At 42.4% G+C, this 26,985-nt stretch overlaps 3 protein-coding genes across 3 annotated transcripts in view; 2 read left to right on the top strand and 1 right to left on the bottom strand.

The window, feature by feature from the left end:
* LOC147616722 (protein DMR6-LIKE OXYGENASE 1-like) overlaps positions 1 to 26,985 on the top strand; it is a 310,722-nt gene that overhangs the window by 76,227 nt on the left and 207,510 nt on the right. The window lies entirely within an intron of this gene.
* Positions 9,987 to 11,138, bottom strand: LOC147616725 (uncharacterized). Its single transcript, XM_086777016.1, has one exon. It carries the CDS (start codon positions 11,136 to 11,138, stop codon positions 9,987 to 9,989), a length of 1,152 nt encoding a protein of 383 aa, XP_086633142.1.
* Positions 13,858 to 16,591, top strand: LOC147616724 (uncharacterized). The gene is made up of 8 exons (XM_086777015.1): positions 13,858 to 14,297; positions 14,353 to 14,360; positions 14,495 to 14,595; positions 14,681 to 14,812; positions 14,894 to 15,206; positions 15,606 to 15,863; positions 15,961 to 16,251; positions 16,335 to 16,591. Exons 1-8 carry the CDS (start codon positions 13,858 to 13,860, stop codon positions 16,589 to 16,591), a joined length of 1,800 nt encoding a protein of 599 aa, XP_086633141.1.

Genomic DNA, 26,985 nt, shown 5'->3' with positions numbered 1-26,985 from the left:
CCTTCTATGCATGGAGGGTATCCTCAAGGTTTGAGAATAGTTCTCATATTCTCCCAAATAAGATGGTAAGGTTTTCATTGTATGCTTACTTCTAGGAGAAACAATTGTTTGAACTTCCTCCTGGATGCTTGGGCGTCTTAAGTTGTTTTCTGTGCTCCTGGTAAAATCCACTTCAGAGAATGGAGGTGAAATAATAGAGAACATATTCTCATTAACTTTCTCATGAACTGCTGGCCACATCCCATTTGCCATGTCCTCGTTAGCATCAATAACTTCATCATTGCATGGGAAGGCAAGACTAGGTGGTGGCAGAATGCCTTCTTTCAATGGGGTGTCAATTGGTGCAGACTTCTCGCTATGTGAGATCAGCTCACTTTTCATTTCCCAACTTGATGACACTTCTGGTATGGTTTCTAATGTTGGCTTAAGAGAAGTGGGGCCCCGAGGGATAGGTGGAGGTGGGCCCTCAAGTATTGATTGAGCTTCCTTAATGAGTTGCTGATGTACAGCTAGATTGATCTTCTCCTCACAAGGGTTTGGGTATTCTTGAAGCTTCTTGGGTAGCTCAGATAAAGCTGCAATGCGACTTCTATGAGCATCAATGATGGCATCTAGAGTCTCGTTCACCTTATCCACAAAAATAGAACCCCCTGAACTATCCTCGGTTATAATAGCCTCATCTTGTTTAGCGCTAGGCCCAGGTTGAGGTTGATGCTCCTCATGCACTTCTTGGGATGTAAAAGCTTGATCCTTCATGTTTTGTTTAGAGACTTCTTGAGAACTAGTGGATGCACTCTTAGTTTTCTTGTTGCGGTTCTTTTTCCTCCTAGTGGTCCTTTTTCTATTGGAATGTAGGGTCTTGTCCACTAGATTTGCCTTTGCATCCCTAGTTCGAGGTGTCTCATCAGTCTGCATTTCGGCATTTCGTGTATGTGATCTAGTCATGACTCTAAGTGGCACGACATCCTCATTATCTGATGAAGGTGGCGATGGAGCTGCCTCTACAAAGTTGAGTGAGACCTCGGGGGGGTCGCTCACAAAAAAATGTGAATATCACGTGCATTCAATAGAAGCATATTTTTAATTTATGAAACTTATAGAAATATATTTACATAAGGGTATGATTTAAAAAAATTTTAAAAAATTCACAGATAAGGGATTTAAAATATAGACCTTGAACGCACGCGATAGGGATATTCTACATAGAGTGACCCTCCCGAGAGTGAGACCTTTGGTTGAGAGATGCCTTCCTCATGTGGTTTCAGCAAACAATCCTTTGGAAAGTGTTCTACACAACACCCTAGACAATATCTTTCAATTGGTGAAAACTGTGGTACTGTTGTATTGGATTGAGCTGCTTGCCTTTAGCGATGTGGACAATCACGAGCCCAATGGGCTTCTCCGCACTCATAACAGGGGCCCATTAGTTTGGCTTCTACTTTCCTTTGCTACCATTGACCTGAGGGGCCTGGAGTCCTAGGTTGGTAGCTGTGAGGTGAAAAAAAGAAAGAAAACCCTGCCTCTATAGCCCTTCCACCTCGCAAACTTGGAAACAACAACACGAACAGGCACCACCAGCACCGGCTGGAACCTTCTCTCACTTCACCACCCAACCCACGCCAGACAAACAGCATAAAACAGGGGCACCATAGACAAAGCAAACACCCAACAATATATTCCAGTTACAACACTGTATACAAGCTTCTCCCGACACAGAAGCCTTACTCACACAACCATAAACAAAACACTGACTCAGGCCTGTTCACTGCCAAGGATACACCACATCCCCAATCACCACGAACCTCTCGCCTGCATGCTATGCCAATCACATCAGAAAGAACCTGGCCACTCACTCTTCAGAAGGCGCCCCACCAGCTAACCTTCAACTCTCTGCGACCCATAACTTCTGTGTGTGTCGTCAGTAGCAACAGCTACACCATTCTCTCTCTCTCTCTCTGTGCTGATCCTCTGTCAGCCTCACAACAAACCCAAGCAGCTTATCTGCCCTGCTACCGGCCCACCACCAAGCAGCAACACCTGTCCTATCTCTTCTTTAACGTGCTATCAGCCCCACCAGCTTCTGCACGATCCTCTTTACGGCCACACGTGCCCTCTAGACTGCCCTGTCTTCAGCATCCGGTTGCCAGCATCTCCTTGGCTTCCACATCCAGCTTCACCTGCACAACTGCTAGCCCTCACAGTTGCCATCCCTTGTCTCTTGTACCACCAAGATAATCCCTCTCACCACGTCTCTGCTCTCCTACGTTCTTTGGAGAAGCCTCTCCTGTCCTTTTACAAGGCGGCCACTCCACCTTTCGAGTTTGCAGCAGCTGCACTTGTAACTCTGCCTAGTCCACGCTAGCCCTCACACGGCCAGCCCTTCACCCCTTTCCTCCACGTTCACCCTTTGGCGCCTTCTGCGCTACCCACTGCACCAACTAGCCCACGAACTTCAGCTCTCGCATGTGCAGTAGCCAGGCCACCAACTTCAAGGCAGCCTCCCTGCGTTTTGCCTTCAGCTGCGCTCCACACTCCCAGCGCCTCTGCTCTGCCTCGATCACCCTTGACAGTTACCTTGCGCCAACCATAGCTGCGCCCACTTCATCCATCGCCAGCCCGTTGCTAAGGCTTAAGTGCTTCCACTAGCTCCACACCTTGACCTGTCGGCTTTTCACCACAGCAGCCTATCCACACCTCAAAGGCGACCTCCCTCTGTGCTAGCCTGTTCCCTTTAACACCAGCCACTCGCCATGCATACCCAAAACCAAGGCGATTTTGGCCCGCTCTAGCTGCTCTGTCACCTTTGACGCTAGTCACACATGCTCCTTGACAACTGTCACCAACCTGCCTCAGCTGCAGTTCACCACACGTCGGCCTGTCTGCTCCAGGCTCCGCTACTCTTCATGCGGGAGGCCCCCCACGGCTACACGATGGCCACACACCCTTGGTTCTATCTCTGCATATACGCGCAGCTGCGCTCCTCTGCTTACCTGCTGAGAGCCCCCCCAAAAACAACACGGCGACTTCCTTTTCTCTCCAGCCCACGCCGACTTTGCTTCACGTGCATCAAACATCCAGAGACCCTCATTGGCGGCTCCAAAAAATTCCACGTAGTCTGCTCACTTATGGCCACGTTAATATTATGTTTTTTTTTAATTTTCCTCCTCTCCTAATGGATGGCCACCCTTCCATACCATTTCACACCAAGGCAACACTGGCCCTTTAACTTTTATTGCCCTCATGCTTCCACATACCTTCAAACAGCTTCGAGTGCCCGTTTATTTCTTTGAGGCGCCCACAATCAAAGCCATCGAGCAGCTGATATCACTTCCATCTAAGCTTACTCGGAACAGGCCAACACTCAGGCCCAAAACAAAAGTCAACCATCCTATACACCTGGCAATGCATTCCATAGCAAAACCTTTATTCACACGATGCACCCATATATACACGAGCCCAAAATACCTCTCAGAAAAAAGCGTGACAGTAGCCACCTAGCAACATCAAAGAATTTTGTTCCCCCGGTTGAGGTTCCAGTTCTTGGCTTGGATATGCGGGACTTTCAAAGAGATTTTCCTTGGATGAATATGATGCATATTCCTCCTCCACATAGCTAGGGTTTACCAAGTCTCTACACATATTTGAATTGTCGTAGTCAACAAACCTCACAAGAGCAGTCCCAGGAGTAGGAGGTTGAGCTCCAAGTACAGGGCGTGCTTGCTCTTGTGCCATCGGTGGCTTACGTTCAAAATTAGTATACTAGTGATGCATTGGTGGAGCCACTGCACCCCTTTGCTGCTCATGCTCCTGTCTCATTCTTGCAATGCGAGTATATTCTTGTGTGGTGTGGGTATAATTTCGAGCACAGGCGTGGCACCACTTCTTTGTGGGTTAGTTTGTGACTAGAGGAGAAACGGTATTACATTCTTCGGTTTTATGGTTACCGCCACATGCTCCACAAAGATGAGGACCTGTAGGTAGTACACTCCTCATTCGCTGCTGTTGTTGTGGCTGCATGGGTGGGCGATAGGTTTGTCCCAATCTTCGGTTAGCTATTTGGTCTAGATTTACTAGTGCACCAAACCCTGAACTTTGGTTATCACCCCACTAATCTCTAGGTTGCACCTCAAGGCCAGTACCATCTTGGAATTTGAAGTTATCTGTGAAATCCATAGCATCATGGCAACACTCATTGAAATTTATATGCTTCTTTGCATAGAGATGTGTGTGCAGTGTTGAATTTTTTAGTTCTTTTAAGAAGAGAGAAATTAATCGACTCTGGGTGGGCTTCTCATCTTCTGGGCAACGATTAATGTACTTGGTAAAATGGTCCATATGCATCCCAAATTGGTGTGGGTCCCCTATTACCTGCCTCACCAACCCCCTCCAAAGATCTTGTTACCCTCATTTCAGGAGGTGCATTTATGGGAGGCCAAGTTGGCTCCCCTACCCTCTGATTGTCATAGTGAGAGAAACGTTGTTGTGGTGTGATGTGTGGTCGCACTTTTGGTGTAAGATAATATCTTGGTGCTAGAGTTGGGCTACTTGCAGCGGTCCACTTTGATGTTGAGGGTCCCTCTCTAGTGAACTCTCGTAGGGGAGAAGCAAAAGTTTCTCGAAGAAAGGTTGTCTCTCCTGGTTTAGCTGTATTAGTTGAAAGCACTTCCATGAATAATGGTTGTCCTCTCCACGCGTGAGCTCACGAATCTCCTTCCAATCTAAGGTTCGATATTCATTGGCCCATTTATCAACGATTCGGTTCTTGTATCCTGCAAGCTTCTCGACTACCACCACAAGTGCTAGAGGAAGATCTAGCTCTAGCAATCTAGATGTGGCATAATATCCTTCTAAAGAGTCCTTATAGACCTCTTGAAGTGGGTCATCTTGAAAGACCTTTGTCACTGGAATTTGTCATACAAACTCCCATTGGTTCTTAGCCCCCTGATCCATTTTGCTCTTGCCTTTCCTGTCCCTTTCCAAATTTAGATCTACAAAAAGTAAATCATCTATGGATGGCTTTGAGGACTGGGCATTGGATGGTCCAGGCATGTCCGGCTCAATGAGCCAATCATCTCTAGACTCCCTTGCTCCGGAAGGCTTCGATAAGTCTAGGAACTCACTCTTAGAGAGCCCCCCTAATTTGTCTACATTCTTTGGATGATAGGTGACTTCATAGAGCGAACACCATCTCCGCCTATGTACATGTTACCCTAGTCATTGACTAGAGGTGCTCTATCAAGCTCTGAGAAAAAGTGTGTAATCTTAACCAGATACCGTTGTTGTGGATCCCTAAAGATCTCAGCTCCTTGAGCATTCGTGTAGACATATTGAAGTCTCACATTGAGTGGTAACCCCATGATGTCGGCTTCAAATGGATTAAAAGATCTTGTGGGTGTCCGATTTGGGGCTAAGGGATGACTATTTGATGGCCCTAGATTGTCCATAGACAATGAGCTAGTTGTCCTGGAAAGGGTATCAGATTGGGATTCGAAAAAGATTTCAGCAATATCTGTCAAATTTCCTACCGATTGGGTCCCACTTTCCTGCATAGGCACTCTAGAAGGTGCCCTAGACCCTATGGGTGGCAATGTCTATATGACGTCCCGACTGCAAGTGCATAAGGTCAAATTTTAAGGTTGTTTTTTTTTTCCAAAAAAAAATCCAAAAATTTTCAAGTTGGCTCAAACTTTGCCAGAACCCATTTTGAACCCCCTCGAACACATTAGGCCAAAAAAATAGCGTATTTTTCGGGATCAAAAATCGCCTAAAATTTACGCGTTTTCCATACTGAACTCACTATGGGAAAATGGTTCCAGGAGGACCAAAATTTCGACGATGGGTGTTTTCTAACCCCTTTATCCCGATGCGGTGGCGGTCTTTATGGTGCGGTGTGTGGGTCTCTCCACGAGGTGCGCTGTTCACGCACAGCCGCCTTCTTTTATTATTATTATTTTTTTCTTTTTTGAAGTGCGTGTGCAGTGAACTCGATGCGTGTGCAGCTGTGAGATTTGCAGTGAACTCGATGCGTGTGCAGATGTGAGATTTGCAGGGAACTCAATGCGTTTGCAGCTCTGATATTTGCAGCAAATTCAAAATGTTCACTCTTCATGTGTGTGTACAGATTTCAGTTTCTCTACAGGTGCAGGTTTAACAGAGAACTAAAATGCACAAAATTAAAGATGTAGAAAACTAGACTAAGCTAAGAACAGAAAATAAACGAGCATGCAGAAGATTGAAACTGTAAAAATTAACCTCAGACAGCAAAAATTATCCTAAAATAGAATGACAAAAATGCAAATCAGGCCTCTCTTTCGCACACAAATTGAAATTGGCAGGTTTAGCACCTACCTCTAATCCTTCCCGTGTGTTGAATCCTTGTCCTGCCCTCAAGGGAGAGGCGTAGCTAGCCAATCGCACTCAAATTGCAAGATAATAAAGAGAATTTAACAACAAATTAGTCTTAAATAACTACCAAAATTAGTCCCAAAGCTTGCTCTCCTATCCAACGGTTTTGCAACCGATTGGAGCTTAACAAGGATTGGTAGTGTGTGTATGGTGCTCAACTAATGTAGACACTCGTTCCCCGACACCGGTGCCATTGAAGAGCGGTTCTCTCTACCGTGCAATATAGTGCTCATAGAGTACTACCGATCAACAAATGTGTTGAGAAACACAATGTCAATCCGAGGACTCGACCCGATTAGTGCATGAAGGCATATCCCTTGTGGGAGAGCTCACATACACGAACCAACCACTTGACGATTCAACCATTCAACACCTCAATCAATCTCTCAATCCCTTAAACCCACTACACTAATCAAGAGAACAAGCAATGCATGGCAATCTCTTAATCCCATTCAAACATTGATTAAATCTTAGCTTTCCCTAATGCCAGCAAATCCATAAGCATGCATCTACTAACCCACAAGCTTAAGCAAGCATAGAATGTAACATTCACAAACCCACAAGCTCATAGAGAGAGTCTATCCATGAATAACTCATTGCCAATGGAGTGGGCAAGAGCTTGCATTAATGGAGACTACACACACACACACACTACAAGCATGCAGCATACACAAGAGAAAGAAAGAAGCATTCAACTAATCATAGATTAATCTACTTCAATGATGCTAAAATAGATTAAGAGAAAGAAGTGGAGCTATACTCATTGGAGCTTGATACTCATTAGAGTACAATAGAGAGAGTTAGAGAGTTGCCATAGCTTGAGAGCTCAAGAGCTTCACTCAATAGCTTATGAGAATGGCCAAAAACGTCCCCTTTCTTTAGCTAACATCTCTTTTATAGAGATGTCACTAACCCTAACCCTAGGCCTCTTTCACACATGGGCAAACAACCCCATAAGTGAGCCTTGCTTAATATACTTAGAACTCTCATTTAGAACCCACATTGGCCTAAAACGGGGGGGCCCTTTTTACGAGCGTAAAGTGTCGAGCGTGGCGAGCGAAGGAAAAAAAAAGGGCCATCATCATTGCAATATCCAAACTATGAACCTCAAGGAAGCTTGTATTTCCCTATGAATAAAGATAAAAAGTGCACATCAAAGAAAAAATTGAAATTTAAATCCATTACAAACATGACTTTAAAGAAGATCCCAAAAAGAAATACATTATAAGTTTCATTGCAGTATGAATAAAGGCAAAGGAAGCTTATATTTCCCTATGAATACAAGTAAAAAGTGCACATCAAAGAAAAATTGAAATTTAAATCTCTTAAAGTAAAAATTACATCGTCAAGCCACTAGCAGCAATGCTTGCTACAACTCATTGCAATTTGCGAACAACACCAAAAATTAAATACATTGAAGGAGTTCCAACATGGACTATGCGCAATACCAAAAAGTAAAAATTACATCATCAAGCAACTAGTCGCAAAGCTTGCTGCAACTCTCTTTTAGTGAGGGCTGCTTGGTGAATAAACTTTTGGTGATCCACATTCAAGTCCAGCTCATGCATATAAATAAAGTAAAGGTGTTTGCAAGGCATGTATCTTTTGCCTTTGCGTTCCCGATTTTGAAAGTCATCGCATGTGCAAGAAGGAAAAGCTGAAACAGTAACCAAGTAGTTTTGTTCTTTCTTGATGCTTCCTTCAGTCGATAAAGTGTATTCAACATGCTCCTTTGGCACAACAACCCTACACCCATGAACAGTGCAAATAAGCTCTGCAGCCCTTTTGATTCTATCCCGCATTTCTTTGTTCACCACCTTGGCAACAATCACTAGCTTTCCATTGCGGTTCATGGGACGCACATCAGCATCATCATGACTTGCAAGAGGAGTCCCTACTTGTTGATGTGCCTCTGCACTAATGTTCTTCAAATCAAAGCCTGCCTTTGACAATGCAGATATTTCTGTAGAATCCAATGAAGTTCCAATTGCAACGGGCCACACAGCAGGTCTAGTGCTTGGTTTCTCGATTACATTGTGAGAGGGCTCCCAGGTATGGTCAACATTACTTCCACAAAACCATACAAATTGTTTCCTGGTTCCAGAGGGGATTTCAATGAGTCCCTCAAAACATGGTGCTGGCACTCCTAGTAATCCTGCCCTACCTTTTTTATCAATAAGTTCATTACATTTTCGTTTCTCATTTCTCAAGTATCCTTGGCACCGCACCTTACTCCCTGGTGTTGTCCTTCTGATTGCCCACCTTGTTGAATGTATTTCCACCTCTCCCTCATTATGTACTTCCTGCAAAACATTGGGTGCACCGTGATGTTGTGTGTTATAAGTGACATACTCATACTCTGGTCGGTGTGAATCTCCCTCTTTGATAGGATTCTTTAATACACCTCGTCTTTTTCGTCGAACAGACCTAGAATCACCATCTGCGGAGAGAGACCTATTGGCAGCCCCCAGCTCTACAGCAGCCTCATTTGTGAGATCAACAATTTCTCTTGCCGCAGGTGGGATTGCACTTGTTGAGGCCCGTCTCTTAAGTTTCTCCAATCCAGGACCACATCCAAGGTGGCCACCCTTAAGATAGCTATCATATTTTGACTGTTGGATTAGAGTATTCATAAGGTCATTATAGCAAGCATTGTAGAGTGAAATGTATTTCACCCCATCATTGGATGCCAGCCAACTCCCATGCATAGACTCCGCCAAGTTTGCTCTTGGAACAAGGTACTTTTCATCTCCCTCCATGGCCTGCATATTTGAACAAATTTAAACATAAGATAAATGAATCAAAATTACAAGGCAAGAGTCAACTCCATATTAGATTGTCTTACCTTGACCATGTATTCACCCCAGTGAGCTACTCTTGCATGCCACCATATTAACCATGTTTGCAAAGCTGAGATATTGGTTTTGTCAGCATGACCTTCTTGCAACCATGTCCAAAGATTGTCCAATTCCTGCTCAGCAGTCTCCTCTGATGGTGCTGCTTTCCATGCACGACATCGTGACTTGAACTCCTCTTGGCTATGAGAGGGAATGCATTTTTTTGCATGATGCTGCATGCTTTGCTCCCAATGAAAGGAGCAAGACCTCTCTCTTCCAACCATGACATTTTCAGGGCCTCCATTAAAAACTGTCCTAACTGCTCGCCAATTAGCCTGAGCCTCATCAGCCATGAATCCCTTGAAACATGCCTTCTTGTAACCCTTTTTCTCCATAACCATATTCAACAATGTCCAAAATAAAATCTGGGACTCTGTGTCCTCGACCTTAAAATCCCCTATTGCAATGGTCTGCATCTCTTGCACAAATGGATTATATACATGGCAAGCCATGGTCGTCCAGTCATGCATTCTCTTCACAAAGTCAAAGAACACCCAACAGCCACCTAACTCACCTTTAGGCCTCATTTTATTAACCAACTCTACTCCATTACCTGGTCCTTGGGTTGACATTTTAAAGACATGACACCTTTCGAAGCTTGACAACTCTATCTGCCCAGGGAATGCAATACTTTGAAAGTAATCAAACATCAATTTTGATTTGAGCTTTAGCAGAGCCTCAAAGTCACCACATGGAGTCAACTTGTGTGTCTCTCCTCCAACGTGATAACCTTCTGTTGTCGAGAGCAGGTGCTAGTTTTGCCAGCAAGACACTTAAGTCGCTGTCAGACACTTTAACATCTCCTTCATGTTGTTGAAAAAGACAAGATTCCATGACAATCTCCTTTGCTAGTTTTAGTTGAAAAGATCTGGGTTTACCACCAATGTCTCTAGAAACCATTCTACTAACTCTTTCATGGACATTATCCAGAATTTGTTTAGAAACACCCTCTGCAACTGGATGCATGTGGTGGCCAATATGTATGACACCTCTAGACACCTTTCTACCTGCAATCTCATTGGGAAAACAAAGCACCAGCTTGCATGTACATTGAGCAACGCAAGTTGGATATGACTTGCAATAAAAGCACTTAAGGCTTCCGAATCCTTCTGTTGTTGAGCCCTCTGGACAAACTCTTGTTAACCGACCAGTCCAATGCTTCTCATTTTTTACTTTAGATCGTTGCAAGCCAGTGCATAAGTTGTTAAGGCATTGTAAATGGCCACCACACTTTCTGTATCTCACTACTCCCTCAAATCCAGATATGTTGCTTGTCATCTCATTTGTCCAAGTATGCCCATCCAACTTGCTTTCCATGCCAATGGTTCTTGTTGAGGGATTTGCATAGGGCAGCTCGAACATTATATTCCCATCATATCTATTAGGTAGCTCTGACACTTGTTTTATTTCATTAGCTTGCATAAAAGTGTTTCTCAATGAGTTCCTCAATGGAAGATTTCTGAGTAATTGCACTATACTGACTGTAGCATCATCGTTTTCTTGAAATGTGTCACCTATAATCCTCTTTTCAACTTCAAGATCTGTAAAATCTTCATCTTGAGAAGGGATGCATGGCACCTTATCTCCACGAACAATAAATACCTTTCCAAACTGAAAATCCAGGTGAAACATTACTTCTTGTTCTCTAAGGTAAGATGCAAGATCAAAATACAGGCCATCATCCGGATCACCAGATACTTGGTGAAGGTGGATGGATTCCTCTGTCAGGCCAAAATGTAAAGACAATTCTCTTTTGGACACCTCAACAAATCCAGCCATTGTTACGAACTCCATCTGAATGACACCATTCTCATCTTGAACAATTGCTTTCTCCATTGTCAAGAACTCGTCGACCTGTTAGAGGCGACACTTCTTTTATAAAGAGTGTCCTTTTTATTTTTTGTTATGAGGCAAGATCTTTAATCAAATAATTATTATAAAAGGTTAAAAATAGCTATTATTTATAATATGTAGGGTAAAGAGAATATATAATCGTTTAATGCGTTAAACCCAACAAGTGTGTGTGTCATTCAAGCCGCCGCCTCCTTTTTAAAGAGAGTTAAAGAGAGATTCTCTAGATCCGCTTCCCAGAGGGGGGTTGGGCGAGTGGTTAAAGTGACTAGGTGGGTGAGTAAAGGACCTAGGTGCAACCTAATATCTCCGGAGAGAGAAAGAGGGAGAGAGCCCATAGAAAGGAATTAAGGCTAGAGATTGATGGACGCGAGTGTGGGAGACCCTGGAAAGTGAACTCGGATTAGAGTTAGAGAGTTAGAGAGAGTTAGAGAGCCTTTAATTTGGGTAGGTGTGTGTGAATCAGAGAGCCTTTAATTTGGGTGTGTGAGTTTGTTGACTCTAATTCACACACACAAGTTCGTTCATCTGCGCGCCGGAGCTCTCCCGAACTTTGTCTCTGCGCCCGAGCTTTGTCTTCCGCCTCTGCACCTGAGCAGTCTCCCGAGTATTGCCTTCAGCCTCAGCAGATATGAAGCGTGCGACAAGGAGATCAGCGGGCAGCAGCAAGGTATTTCGAGTCCATTTCAAGGTGTGTGTGTGTTTGTGCGCTATCGCCGAAACCTGCGAATCGGACTGATTGTTTTGTCTATCTCATCCATCGATCGATCGCATCTTGCTCTGCTGGAAAGACTGGAGTCTTTTGGCACGCGTGGCCTGATTACGCATGGAATAGATAGGCATTCGTTTTGAGCGCACTTGGAACTGCCAGCAGTAAATTACTCACATCTTGCTTCCGCCGAGGAGAAACTGCCAGCAGTAAATTACTCACACCCACACTATTTCGCCAGCGAAATAGTGTGTGTGAGTGTGTTTGTGCACTCGCATGGCAATAGAGGTGCGGCCTAAACCGATTTTCAAAGATATGAAAAGCTTCGATGCAAAAATATGCAGTGAATACAAGCCCATGTTGGTAAATTAAGTGGAAAAAAGTACAGCTTGTTTGAGGATTGATTTTTGAAAAGAAAAAATTTAAAATTCCTCTGCAAGCTTGTTGCAAAACTGCACACTCCCTCCACCTACATGGGAGCTTGACCTTTTAGTGAGTGACTTGGAGGAGGGGTGAGGTGCTTTTGTGTAGGGCAGCAAGTGTGGTTTCTTAACCTCCTTAGTAAGGCGGTTTCTTAACCTCATGGATGACCTTTTCTCCCTCCAAAGGCTCCCCCAAAATCCTGCCTATTAATCGAGCATACATCTCACTTATACTACTACACTCATGCCCTCTGCCTAAATGGTGCATGTTCACACTATCCTCAGTTGAGGCTCACAAACAGGAGCTGCCCTTAAAAAGGACGGATAAAATACTCACACCCACACTATTTCGCTAGCGAAATAGTGTGGGTGTGAGTATTTTATCCGCTCGCATGGCAATAGAGGTGCGGCCTACTCCACCTCTCATAGCGGGCATGGTGATCCTCTTGATAATCATAGTCTCTCCTATGATAGATATTCTAGATGGATGAGGATGCCACCACACACACAAGATCTCATTTTGTATTGATAAGGATACATATTTGCACTTGTATCCATCACTATGATAAGGAGATGATGTATTTGCACATGTATCCATCACTATGATGATGTTGTTGCTCTCTTGATGGTGATGATATGATAGACAATCAAAAAGACACACCCACACTATTTCGCCAGCGAAATAGTGTTTGTGTGTGTTTTTGTGGTAGCCAAAACTCATACAGACTATTTCGCCTTTTCATAGTTGTAGGATTATGTCGTGATGGCCAAGCTCAGAAGATTATCAAAAACACACACACACACACTCATTGCAGATTATCAAAAACACACACACACACACTATTTCGCCAGCGAAATAGTGTTTGTGTGTGTTTTTGTGGTAACTAAAACACACACATACACTATTTCGCCAGCGAAATAGTGTATGTGTGTGTTCTTGTGAGCATACCTATCTACAATGTGGAAACCTTCCCAACTTGGTGTACACATCCATCCTCCACTCAATGCAATGTGGAAAGGTATTTGTGAGGAAGACTTTTTCGATTTCGCATGTATGTGTTATGAAATTTTTCTTATGCCTTGAAATTTCCTCGTTTTGGTTAATTGAGGTGCATGAATGCCTTGAAATTTGTGAATTTGTCTTATGCATCTCTGAATGCATGTAATGTCAAGTGTTTTTCCATCCTTATGTATTTCGCTGGCGAAATAGTGTTGCAAAGAACAATGTCTTGTATAATCACTTGCTCTTAATGTCTTTTGTAGTCACCTGCTCTTGGAAAAAGGAAGACATCAACGGCCAAGAATGTGGGAAGAAAGCGAAAATCTCCACCTAGTGATGGCAGTGAAAAGACCATTGAAATGGCAGAGAGTGGTCAAGGGAGTCACATTCAAAAGGAAGTTAGCAAAGAAGCTGGAGACAAAGTTCTAACTGAGCCTTTCATACCGATTCAGCAAACAGGTTGATGCTTCTAGTGACAAGGATGAGAAAGATGTGGATGATCTTATTCCACAATCCATCATCAAGCCACATGGGTCTGAGTTCATAGACAGCTTGGCACTTAATCAGGGTTCCATGCCTCCATTGATCCCTCTGTGTAGATGCTTGGTCAACGAGAGGGTGCGAGAGCTTCGAAAAGATCTCTCATTGTTAAAGAAGGTTTTTGAAGAGGAAGGATATTTGATGATGAAAGGTATGTTTGTTCTCTCCATAAATCTACCAGATGGCAGCACAAAGGATGTGAATGAAGATATCATGAAGACATGGGACAAAAACTGGCAGCTTGTCAATGCAGAGTTTGAGGAGGAGATTGCATCTAAAGATGAGTGGTCTATGTTAAGTGGAAAGATGTTTTATGTTTGGGAGGGAAATCACAGGACCGCTTCTTGGCTTGAGAGCATCAAGGAGATGTATCGTAATGATAAGAAGAGACATGTTCGAGTTATGGTGCAATTCATTGTGCCTAATGAACAAGATGAGATGAGGCTTATCGCTGCACTTCAGAGAATAAACATGTGAGTATTCAACATTTTGTTTATTCAACATTGTATTTATGGTTGTTTTGATTAGTTCTTATGGTTGTTTCTATTTATTTCATGAAGAATGAATGAAGAGGCTATTGTAAAGACAAACCTCAAAGATTACTTATTCCATACAAGCACGGTTTGCTCTCTTGATCCATCTAATTTCACTGACTCCTTCACGGAAGAAGATAAGAGGTCAATGGAGAAGGCCAGGTCTAGGGAGGCACAATCTGGAAGGCGAGTTTGGTATCCTCTCACTCAAGCTATTCTTGGACCCATTGTATATGGGGTAAGTACTTAATAAAGGTGGTTAAGAATGTTACTTTGCTATCTTTGTCATTAAGTGTTTTTTTAATGGCTATTATTTTTTGAAGAATAAATGGAAATCAGATTTAGAATTGGCAATTAAGAAGATTCCCTCAAGCTTGGCAAAGGATGAGCGTATTAAGGCTGAGACACTAGCTAGGAGGAGTGTCATCAAATCCTATAATAGAAGGATGACACGGGTTTGTATCTTCTGCTTTTGGTTCTTTGGCATCACAGAATCTTCTAATTCTTCTTCTAATTCTTTTCTGTTGGTGGCACAGAATCTTTTGGTGGTAAATCCATCTAATTCAGAGGAGTGGTTCAATGTATTATGGAAGCTTCCCTTTGAGGATGAGAAGTTTAAGATCTCAATTGAGAAACTTTATGCCATTTCTAGTGCTGCTTGTTCCCAAAATCTCAAGCTGAAAATGTTAAAGATGTTAGGTGCAGATGAGAACTTTCGGCAGAGCTATGGTATGCCACTTGGAGATCACCACTACATTCCTTGGCTTGCAAAGGAGGTTTGGATGGATCAGGTATTGGAGGATGCCACACGGCTTCTACACCAAGTGGTAGATTCTACTCAGGGGGTGAATAAGGTGGAGCTACCTGCCGATGTGCACATAGAGACTTACTTTGCAGATATTGTAAACCGTTATAGAGGAGTGCTGTTTTATGAACTCCAGAAAGAGATGAGTGTGGCAACTCCGTCGGCCAAGCATGTGGATCTAAAAAACTCCTCAAGACGGTTGGTTTATAGGTAATTCTCTTTTTTCATTGTTTCTTGAAATCTTATGAACCGTGTTTATTTTTTAGTTGATTTATTATATCTCTTTTGTAGGTTTTTAATGCATCTAATAGCCAAGAAAACAATCAATGGTCTGCCTGACATATGCAAGGCTTGGGTTGTGATTTCTCCTCCAACCTATAGTATGTATACCTCTTCCATCTTTCGTGAAGGTAAAGATCCTAATGGAGTCTTTATCTTGACGGATTGGGAGAGAAAGCATTGCCCTTGGTGGATTGACATGAAGAAAGGAGAGTGCCTAGAGGAGGAGAAGGAGAGATACCTTCAACATTTAAAAGGAGAATGCAAATCTGATTCTGGGTCATCAGGCGAGATGTCAGAGGAGCAAAGGAAGAAAATGGAGGCAGAGTTGAAATCTATCAAAGAGAGAGAAGAGCTAGAGATGCATGCTTTGGGAAAAAACAAGGGGCGTCCCTCTCAAAAAAAGGGAGATGTAATAAAAGGTAACATTGGGTTCTTCTGGACTGTATTTAAATATTTGTTTTTAATAGTTTTCTGGATTTTATTAATTTGTTTTTTTGTTGGACATACTATCTATAGACACCCGTAATTTGGAGAGTCCTATAGCACACAAGACAAGTACCAAGGGAGCTATGGTGTATGCTCCACTTTCTAGCTTTTTGTTTGTGGAGAAGCATGGAGTCAAAAATCATTCGAAGGTTTGGTTTTACGATTACATAGTGCTTGGAAAAGAGTTTGCATCCGGAAACTTCAATGAGGGGTTTGCTTTTATGAGGGAGTTTTATGTGCGTTTGGGTGGAGGTCCAAAGATGAGAAATTCCAAGCCAAGTAGTTGGAGTGTTGCCCTTACTTTCATTGATCTTCCTACTGGTAAAACTTTTTTGATGTATACTCCTTTTTTGTGATGGTGTTTGTGTAAAAGGAACTTGCTGATATACATGATTAATATGCAGGTTTGCCTATTCATGGGTTTCAAGGTATTCCACAATGGAATGTCCTTACAGATGACCACATGAAGTTCTCTCTATTGGCGGCATCATGTGTTATGGATGATATGGGATGGGTCTTAGTGTTTTGCTTGAGTTCTTCTCTTGTTTCTGTGGAGCGCTTTGCAAAGCGTACAGGCTTGGAGCTAGGTTTCAGATGGATTATGGAGAGCTTTGAGTCATTATCTCTGCTACAAAAGCATGGACATATGCAAAAGGTTTAAGTCTATTCACTTGAATGTTAATTCTTGCTATTTGTCATCTAATATTGTGTTGTTTTTTCTTTGTTGCCTGTATAGGTGAATGTATTTTATGCTTTGGCATTCCACAAGAGGGGAAAGGATCCTCCTTTCAATAGTGAGAGTGCATTAAAGGTTGGATGACACTTTCAGTACTTATTAGGAGTGCATTGAATTTAAATGATTGGAGGTTACTTTTGAATGTGATCACTTGATACTATGTGTATTTCAATTTGTAGGTGGGAAATATTTTGCAGCAGGACCTCTCTTGTGAGATTATTGGTCATTACTTACCTTCAAGCAATAGAGCACGACGTGGTGGAAAAAGTGGTAGTTGGCGAGGGATTCTAGAGAGGAGTCCCTCTCATATGCTTATGTTTACTGAGGCTCTTTGCCCACGAACAGGTACAATATTGGAGTTGGGGGCTGGGACAGGGCCTATATTAAAGGCATCTATGCACACCGGCCGTGGTTGCTTGGTCATTGATAATGATGAGGAGATATGCAAGGATTACCTTTCACCATATATAGAGGAGATCTATGGCACAAAAAAGGTGGCAGACCTTGGAGAAAGTGACACATCCTCTGGTGATTATGAAGTGCATGATGCACCATCCGACTAGTAAGTAAAACATGCATGTCTTTCTATTACATTTTTCTTTTCTCTTTTTCTTTGATGTTGTCATGGAAGTTTAAAGTGAGTTACCATGTTATGCAGAGGCAATGGAAATACACATGACAAGCACCACTGTGGATGATCGATCATTGGGACGGGAGAAACGTAGGAGAAGGTGTATTTTTCTTGATGATGAAGCAAATGAGAAGTAGTCTTTTGCATAGCGCTATTTTTGGATTATGTGGATTCATGCTTTCCTGCCCCCCCACACAGACTCATAGCTTCATTTTTTGAGCTTGATAGATGATGTATTACTTGACTCTTGTATTAGGTGGATTGCAGGTCTATGTCATAAAGGATTCACAAGCCATTCTCTTGTTTTGTTGGTACTTTTTGTAGCTTGATGATTAATGTTTTTCTGTAGCTTCATAAGATACATGAGTATGTTTGAGGCTAGAGATGTTAGAACCCTGAAATCATGCACATCGCATGAATTTGGTTCTCACTTGAACTAAAGAACAATGAACCTTCTTGTTGGCAACTTAGATGATTTAATATCACATTCATGGACCTTTACTAAAATTGCACATAGTCCTAGACATGATGAAATTTGCCCAATATATCTCTTAAATCCATCTATAATACTTTTGTTGATGATGCGTTTTTCAAAATTTTTCTCTGTGTTGACTACAAACATGTAACAAGGACCTAATTGTTTGCCTATTTATTTCCAAGCAGCCAACCAGTTAAAGCATATTCTTGTGGCTCCTCTTTTAGGAGGTATTGTATTTCATAGGGAAATAAGGTTTTATTATTATCTCGGAATTGTTGCTCATAAAATACCCTTGCTCGCAACGCTCATTGGTTTACGCTCATTGTATTGACGCACCCGCCTAAAACGATTTACATTGCACTTCGGCCCAAAAATATGGAAAAATTATGTGCGTCTTTATGTTCCCATGGCTACAATCCCGCTCTCTCGCATTAATTGCTTCTGGCCTCCTTCCATAATCCATGTTCCCGTGAGTGTTCCCGTGGAACAAGAAGCTACCGGCATGCATTGGTTGCTACCGGCATGCGTAGGAAGCTACCGGCATACATTGGATGTTACCGGCATACATTGGTTCTACTGACTTCCATAGATTGCTATCAGCATGCATAGGTAGCTACCGACATGTCCAGGAAGGTATTGGTAGTATAGGTAGCTATTGGCATGCATGGAGCATGGGAAAATAAACAAACCCTAATCTTAAAACTCTAAACTTACAAACCTTATAACATGTAAAATCATAAGAGAAGAAACATACAAGAAAGAGATCTCTTACCTTGTGAGGCTTGTATGTGTTGAAAACCTACAAAATCAAACCAAAATAGGAAAAAAAAGTATTAATAATAAACCCTAATCTTAAAAGCCCTAAAACTTACAAACCCTATAAACATGTAAAAGCATGAAAGAAGAAACAAACAAGAAAGAGATCTCTTGTGAGGTTTGTATGTGTTGAAAACCTAGAAAATTAAACCAAGTCAAGAAAAAAAACGTATTAAGAAAAATTAAGATCTCTTACCATATGAAGCTTTAACGACGGAGAGCTCTTAATTAGGGAAAAAGAAGAAGGGAAAAAGAAGAAAAGAAAAACTTAAAAGAGAGAAAAGAGAAAGGAAATACTCAAAAGATAGCTTTCATGGAAAGCTTGTTTGCATAGGAGATAAATGAAAACAGTAGACATACCTTGCTTGAGCTTGAGGAGGATAGGGTAGGAGAGGTAGAAGTAATAGACAAGGTTTTTTTTAAAAAAAACTCAGAGTATAAGTTTATTGTATTCAAAAGATAAAACCACGCGACTGCAAAAGAAGCAATAAAAAAGGGAGATTTTTTTATAGTATAGCAGTGTTTTTTTGCTACTATAGATGTTTCTAAGCAATGCAACAATATTTCACAGATAAAAGCGCTGCTTGGCAACGAAAAAGCACTGCGGAGCATCGATAGATCGCTGTTGCTGAGCATCTTGAAAACCCTCGATATTTTCCTTCCGAAAATGCTGCAAAAATGCTGCTACACTCCCGATGTGTTGTAGTGAGGTAGCATGTCTGCAAGCACATCGGGGAGAGATAGAGAGACATTGGGGAGAGCATAAACCCTGTGTGCAAAGAGAGAGAGAGATAAAGGGCACGCTATGTGTTCCTATGTGTGCGAGAAGCTGGTAGACAAGGCGTGGCAGTCATGTAGATAAAATAGACATTTTATTGAATTTCATACTAAAATAGGGTTTCTCATTTTAGATCAAATGTTACCAAAACCCGCATTCATTAATTAATTAATGCCAAACCAAAAAAAAGATTTTGGTGGCCTAAGGTGATCATCTCACCTCACTTTTAGCCACATATTGGCAGCAGACATAAAACAACCGAAGCATATGTTTGCATTGTCCATAGTTAATGGATAGTTATGTGATAATCTGTCCTCCATGCTACTCACTTTTTGTAATTAAAGCTTGGACATTTTTTTTAACCATTTGACTATCATCACAAAAATAAATATGGCCAAGAGAGGCAGTGCCAACACAGCCTCTCTAAGGTCTAAGGTCTCCCCTTTCTCTCTACCACCCTTTTTGGATGAAGTGAAGCCTAAAAAGATAGAAAGTTAATAGCACAAATAAGAAAGAAGTGCACTAAAGGGGTCAAGCCATGGTACCCTCGTACACAAGGATACCTTAGAAAGCTAGTCTACAATGTAAGTTGTTGCTCTATTGCATTCTACTAGCAATTGCAAGCTTCTCATCTTTACTAATATTTGGCGCTCACTAGTATGCATGGTAAAGTAAAAGAGATGTGTTCTCCACCTTCTTACTCATTTCATAGTATTTCTTGATTAAGATGTTGTTGGAATTTTTTGTTCATAGCATGGTATATTATGTGTTGAGGTTACTAAAGTAGTATGAATACTTTTTTATTTCAGTATGTGTATATCATCTTGCTATTTTGGTGTAGATTCTCAACATTATTGATCCAAAATTGGTGATGATTGGTGGTCCAAATTATGGGCACTCAAATGGAGAGCAGATAGCTATGCTACTTTGGAGAAGTTAAATCTACTTGCTCTCTATGATGTCCCCCACCATTGAGTTAAAAATATAATGGTTTTATTTGCTAAAAGCTAACAAGGCCACAACAACCATGTTCAACCTTGCTCATGGGGGACCATATTAGTAGACAGTAAGTTATAGTCTTCTTTTGCATTTTGGCTACACATTAGGCAAACTATTATATAAATCTCTTGCTTATGCCTTCCTTGAATTGTATGTTTGGCATGTCTCCTGCTACACACTATACAACTATGTTTTGGTTTTGTAGTTAGCTTTGACGAAGTAATAAAAAATATTACACAGAGAACTACTTGTGCTTAAAGATTTTGTGGACATTCTTGGTGGTCTCAAAAGATTGCTCCTTCTTTGAGGATCCTTCTTTGAGGACTACAATGAAAAGGTGAAGGCTGAGAAAAGGAAATACTTATTTCCACCACTAGAGGCCCTTGGAGAGTGAAAGGAAAAAAGGGGTGATGACTTAGGTTTCTTAAGAAGCTTGACTTGATGGAGATGCAGGTTTCTTGTTCATTTAAGAGGAAAGGTCAAATACCCACTATTCCAGCAAGAGCAAAGTAGTGGTTGGTTGGTGATTACTAAACAAGGCCACTAGTATATTTTCCTCCACCTATGCATGAATGCTCAAAGTGGGAATTGGAAAACTCTCCATAGTGGTGGATAGATCGAGAAAAGGGTTAGGCATTGGAGAGAGATAAGGAGCTTCATGCACAAGTTATGCGAGACCAGCCAGGATAGTTGAGAAGGCAAAGACTACATGAGGCAGAGGTATGAAAACTCACTTGTCCCTTGCACATTTGTTATTTAATGAACTTTACGTGTGTCTACAGACTCAATATTTATGGTTCTAAGGCGGTGGTGGCCAATGTGGAGAGCCACAAATAGAGATAATCACATTGATGATGATGACACTAAGTGTCAGAGGATACAACATCCCTACATGGTAAGTGCCATCTTTGGCTCTTTTCTAAATTTCTTATTTAAAATGTTTTTGTGGATTACTATGACAATGAAGGGAGTGTTTGCAATAGTGGAAAGGTACTTGCAAAGAGAACAACCAATTATGTGTAGCATCCAACACTATTACAGGCAGGTTGATTTTCGACATTGTTTCTGACAGAAATAAACATGTAAAAAATCTTCGAAAGCGTCGATATACACGTGTATATATGTGTCAAAATATGTAGCGTTAAAACCAGCAAAAGCAAAAGTTATTTTTCAACTTCCTTTTTGACGCGGTTTGACGTTGACAAGTTTTTTTTTTGAATAGTGGTACACCCAGGTGTATTCCTGGCTATGTACCAATATACCAGTTTTACAGAGTAGTTTTCTGTTCTGTACTTAAAGGTAACAAAACTTAATTTTTTATTAAGTAGAAGAAGTTACATAGTTCATGGAGCTGACAAAAATGTATTTAGAGGCCCGAATCCTATACATAGAACCTAATCATCATCGTTGGCCTCAGGGTTTGGCACTAGTCCCTGCAAAAGAGGTTTCAAGGGGCAAAAACTCAGAAATGACAAGTGAGGAAAAAACTATTTGATGGGTGGAAAATGTAGAGGTTTACCATATTCACCACATTCATGCAGTTCACATTGATGCCCTCTCACTCAAGTTGCTTGAGGAGGACAAATGTCCCATGCATTAGGGCGTACCTTTCCTCCGCATCACTCGTAGTACGACCGAACACTCTTTGCTGGAAGCATGAAGGGAGGTTGCAAGATGAGGGTACTCACTTTCGTTCACTCTCTCTAAAATTGGGACATCCACGCATCTCGAGCTGAGTACCTCGATCGTGATATCGCCGTGAATTAAAACACGACACGTGCCTCCCAAGCCTAAAGCAACATATCTTGATCGAGATACCAACTAATGCCACGCTAAACAGGTCCGGGTTTCCAGTCATCATCCATGTCACCACTATAGGTCACCGCCACCACATTATCTCGATCGAGATATCTATGCCACTCGGATCCACATTAGGGCCACACTGTATCCCCCTAGGCATATTTGACTAGCCCATCTCCACCATCCACGTATCTCGAACGAGATATCAAAATAAAATCTTGACCATTCATTGTTCGAGGTAAAGGGATACAATCTCCACCATCCACATATCTCGAACGAGATATTGAGATCAAATCTTGACCATTGAAATACCTCATTCGAGATACAGAGATACAATCTCCATCGTCCAAATAGCTCGTTTGAGATACAGAGATGCAATCTCCACCGTCCAAATATCTCGTTTGAGGTACAGAGACGCAATCTCCACCGTCCATTTAGGCACATTGGAAGATGCGATCTCAGCCGTTTAAATATCTCGATCGAGGTATATAATGAATCTCGACCGTCGACATACCTTGGTCGTGGTAATGACTTAAAATCTAAGCTGTCCATGTACCTCGAACGAGATACTAATATCAAATCTCAGCCGTCGACCCTAAAATTAAGTGTGTATCTTGGCCGTATGTTTCACTAACCCCAAAATCCAGAGCGTACATCTTGCAAACCCTAAAGTTCATGATGCCACCGAACCTCGATCAAGGTTATAAAATCGGAAAACTTTTTTTTTGCCTCATTGTCAGAAGTCGTTTTCACTCTCCTTGCTCTCTTGATTTGGATTAGCATTAGTGGGCCCATTAGCATTGTTTTATAGCTTCATTAGTGCTACTTAGCACTAAGCATTGGACCCTTCACATTGGAGCTTTCACACTGGACCTTTGTGTTAGGCTTAGGTTTTAGCATGGAGTCACACGAGGAGGGCCACGAGGAGGGCCGCTCGTCTATTGTGGACCTCATCGCGGAGATAGACTGCGAGTTAGCGGCTATCCGTAGGAGTGCTAGAGACACACCATCTACATTACATATTGTGGCAAACTTGGAGGCGATGCTTTCGTCCCTTCGTAGCCTTCACGATATTGTTTATGTAGATGAGTGGATAGCCCACCATCGCACTGCTCCTGTGTCACATGGCCTGACATATCGTCAGGTCTGTGATCTTAGTCCGATTAGGGATGGAGCCTACTTAGATCTTTTCCTTGATAGTCGTGGGATGAGGCCTGGGGCGGGCAAGCCCCTTACTATTTCGTGGTGTTCGCATCCTCGTATGGTGGCACATATCTATAGTCGATATGTTGCCGTATATGGGAGGATGCCGAACAACCGCCAGGTTCCCATATACTTCGCAAAGCAATTATATGCGGAGTTTGTCTTAGGGGAGGAGGTGGATTACACTAGCCATCAGCCGGGTGGTGCTGCTGCTGCTGGCCGAGGCCGTCTCAAGGGGACCAGAGTAGGTGGCCTCCACCAGCCCTTCGTGTAGCTCCTACAGATCCTTCATTTGTGCCTATGTCGACAGTCGAGGCTCTTGGCACCTAGGTTGGCATCGACATACGGAGTATCGGAGAGCATCCAGCACAGGTGGTGCACCTGTTCTCACAGATGTCGAGGTATTTACATATTTATTACTTCTTAAGTTTTTTTAGTCATTTATTTACATGTTTATATGTACTTTTCTATATTTTTACATGAGGAACATGGTTGATTGTGTCACATGGGGTCCCACACCTACCACTAAGAGACTCACTCAAGAGTTGGTAGAGGCGAGAGCGGAGATTGACCGCCTTAGAGCTGCATTACAGAGACGGTAGAGGCAGCTACTGCAGAGGCACGGCATCTGAGAGAGTCTGACATCCAACAGGTAAGTTTCTCTTGCACGTAAAAGAGTTATAAAATTAAGGTCCTAAGTTATAAATTTCTTTAAGTAATACCTAATGAGAGAGACTAATCAATTATTTTTATGCTTTACTTTTTTGCGTAGGCTCAGACCGAGGTAGAGAGCTCTAGAGCTGAGGCGCAGCATCACCAGATTATGCAGCGGATTGCCCAGCATAGGGCAGAGCAGTTGATGCTGCATGTTCGAGAGTTTCGGAAATCCTCAAACGTGACAGTGCCTTACTTGCCTTTATATCCACGACTTGTTTTTACAAAGGTTTTTTGACGACCTCTCCCTCAGGATGCACCACCCTTCCTACGTGATGCATGCTGCACTCTATGTATCGAGGACATTGACACTACTGGTGGATATGCCCTGAGATGTGGACATTTTTTCCATTTGTCTTGCATCACCCAGGAGCTAGTACGCTTCTTAGCATGTCCCTCTTGCTGTGCACGCATCGACCTAGCGACATACAGAGTTTTGGGCATTGATGATCTTCACCCAGGCCTCGTTCGAGTAGATGCTAGGACTGCCAGGCCTATTGATTTTACATCAGCTATACTAACTTGGGACTCGATGCCTTTGATGATAGAGATCAGGAACCTGAGGTGCCTCCAGAGATTGAGTGGAGCTCACATGAGTTTGATGCATACCAGAGAGTCCTTCACGAGAGCCAGATCACAGCATACGATCATGTGGGTGGTGCTGGTCCTAGTGGGACCTCGGGTGATGGTGCTAGTAGCAGTGCTGCTTCTCATGAGTAACGTGTTCTTATAGTAGAGGAGCTTACACGAGCAGAGTGGCAGACACGTACCATTGCTGATTATAGATTTTGGGTTTACAGAGAGAGACGTCTTACATTAGCACGACGTAGAGAGAGAGAGAGGGCTATAGCAGCTTTTGGGACTCATGAGCTCCCGAGTACACTAGCACCAGCTCACGATCCTGCCTTTGAGGCAGACCTCCCCGTAGACATTCGACGACCCCCACAGCCGGCACAGCCTCCTCGACGTGCACAACAGCCTCGATGCACACGTCGACCGGCAGTTAGAGATGACGATTTTGATTGGGTTGCCGTTGATAGTGACTAAACGTAGACTAGCTGAGTTAGCTCACTTACATTGTACTTAGATTTATGGGCAGTGACTAACCTCAGACTAGCTGGGGTAGCTCATTTTCATTCTGATGTACTTATTTGATGTTTATATCATTATGAGTTTTTTCATTATTGAGTATCATTACATTTTAGTTGATGTTCTTGATTTTTTTAAATCTTTTTACACTTTGGCTATCATATTGTTTGTTGAAAATCTCCATGCCATCGTACCCAAACATGCCCCGATGGGAACCAAACTTAGATTTATGGGTAGTGACTAACCTCAGACTAGCTGGGGTAGCTCATTTTCATTCTGATGTACTTATTTGATGTTTATATCATTATGAGTTTTTTCATTATTGACTATCATTACATTTTAGTTGATGTTCTTGATGTTTTTAAATTTTTTAACACTTTGGCTATCATATTGTTTGTTGAAAATCTCCATGTCATCATACACAAACATGCCCCGATGGGAACCAAACTTTGCAAGCATATGGGGGGAGCCCACCCCCACATGCATGCAAAGTTTAGTCATTATCGGAGCATGTTTGGATTGGTAATTAGCGCACAGTGCGGATTTTTCAAGTCTCTTGGTGCTTAAGAGGCCATGGAAAATCCGGGCCTTCCCTATACCATCATAACCAAACATGCTCCGATGGGGACCAAACTCGGGGGGGGTCACTATATGTAAAATATCCCTATCGTCGCGTGCGTTCAAGGCCTATATTTTAAATCCCTTATTTGTGAATTTTTTAATCTATATAATATCCCCTTTTCTTTATGAATCTGTAAATTTTTTAAAAAAAAATTAAATCATACCCTTATGTAAATATATGTCTGTAAGTTTCATAAATTAAAATTATGCTTCTGTTGAACGCACGTGATATTCACATTTTTTTGTGAGTGACCCCCCCGAGAGACCAAACTTTGCAAACATGTGGGGGGGACCCACTCCCACATGCTTGCAAAGTTTGGTCACAATCAGAGCATGTTTGAATTGGTAATTAGTGCCCACTGCGGATTTCTCAAGTCTCTTGGTGCTTAAGAGGCCATGGAAAATTCGAGCCTTCCCCATACCATCATACCCAAACATGCTCCGATGGGGACCAAACTTTGTAAACATGTGGGGGGGACCCACCCCCACATGCTTGCAAAGTCTGGTCACAATGAGAGCATGTTTGGATTGGTAATTAGCACCCACTGCGGATTTTTCAAGTCTCTTGGTGCTTAAGAGGCCATGGAAATTCCGGGCCTTCCCCATACCATCATAAACAAACATGCTCCGATGGGGACCAAACTTTGCAAACAAGTGGGGGGGACCCACCCCCACATGCTTGCAAAGTTTGGTCACAATCGGAGTATGTTTGGATTGGTAATTAGCACCCAGTGCGGATTTTTCAAGTCTCTTGGTGCTTAAGAGGCCATAGAAAATCCGGGCTTTCCCCATACAATCGTACCCAAACATGCTCCGATGGGGACCAAACTTTGCAAACATGTGGGGGGGATCCACCCCCACATGCTTGCAAAGTTTGGTCATAATCAGAGCATGTTTGGATTGGTAATTAGCACCCAGTGTGGATTTTTCAAGTCTCTTGGTGCTTAGGAGGCCATCGAAAATCCGGGCCTTCCCCATACCATCATGCCCAAACATGCTCTTATGGGGACCAAACTTTGCAAACAGGTGGAGGGGACCCACCCCCACATGCTTGCAAAGTTTCGTCACAATCAGAGCATGTTTGGATTGGTAATTAGCGCCCAGTGTAGATTTTTCAAGTCTCTTGGTGCTTAAGAGGCCATGGAAAATCCAGGCCTTCCCCATACCATCGTACCCAAACATGCTCCGAT

The sequence above is a fragment of the Cibotium barometz genome, chromosome 38 (assembly GCF_041138505.1).
Source record: "Cibotium barometz isolate CiBa-2024 chromosome 38, ASM4113850v1, whole genome shotgun sequence".
Lineage (NCBI taxonomy): Eukaryota > Viridiplantae > Streptophyta > Polypodiopsida > Cyatheales > Cibotiaceae > Cibotium > Cibotium barometz.
The sequence above is the reverse complement of the archived record's forward strand: the minus strand, read 5'-3'. Positions and strand labels throughout refer to the sequence as shown.

Coding starts and splice junctions, on each gene's coding strand:
- LOC147616725 (XM_086777016.1), bottom strand. CDS start 11,138: ATGGAGAAAGCAATTGTTCAAGATGAGAATGGTGTCATTCAGATGGAG.
- LOC147616724 (XM_086777015.1), top strand. CDS start 13,858: ATGCCTCCATTGATCCCTCTGTGTAGATGCTTGGTCAACGAGAGGGTG. Junction 14,813..14,893: donor ATAATAGAAGGATGACACGG/GTTTGTATCTTC, acceptor TTGGTGGCACAG/AATCTTTTGGTGGTAAATCC. Junction 16,252..16,334: donor TTTCATTGATCTTCCTACTG/GTAAAACTTTTT, acceptor ATTAATATGCAG/GTTTGCCTATTCATGGGTTT.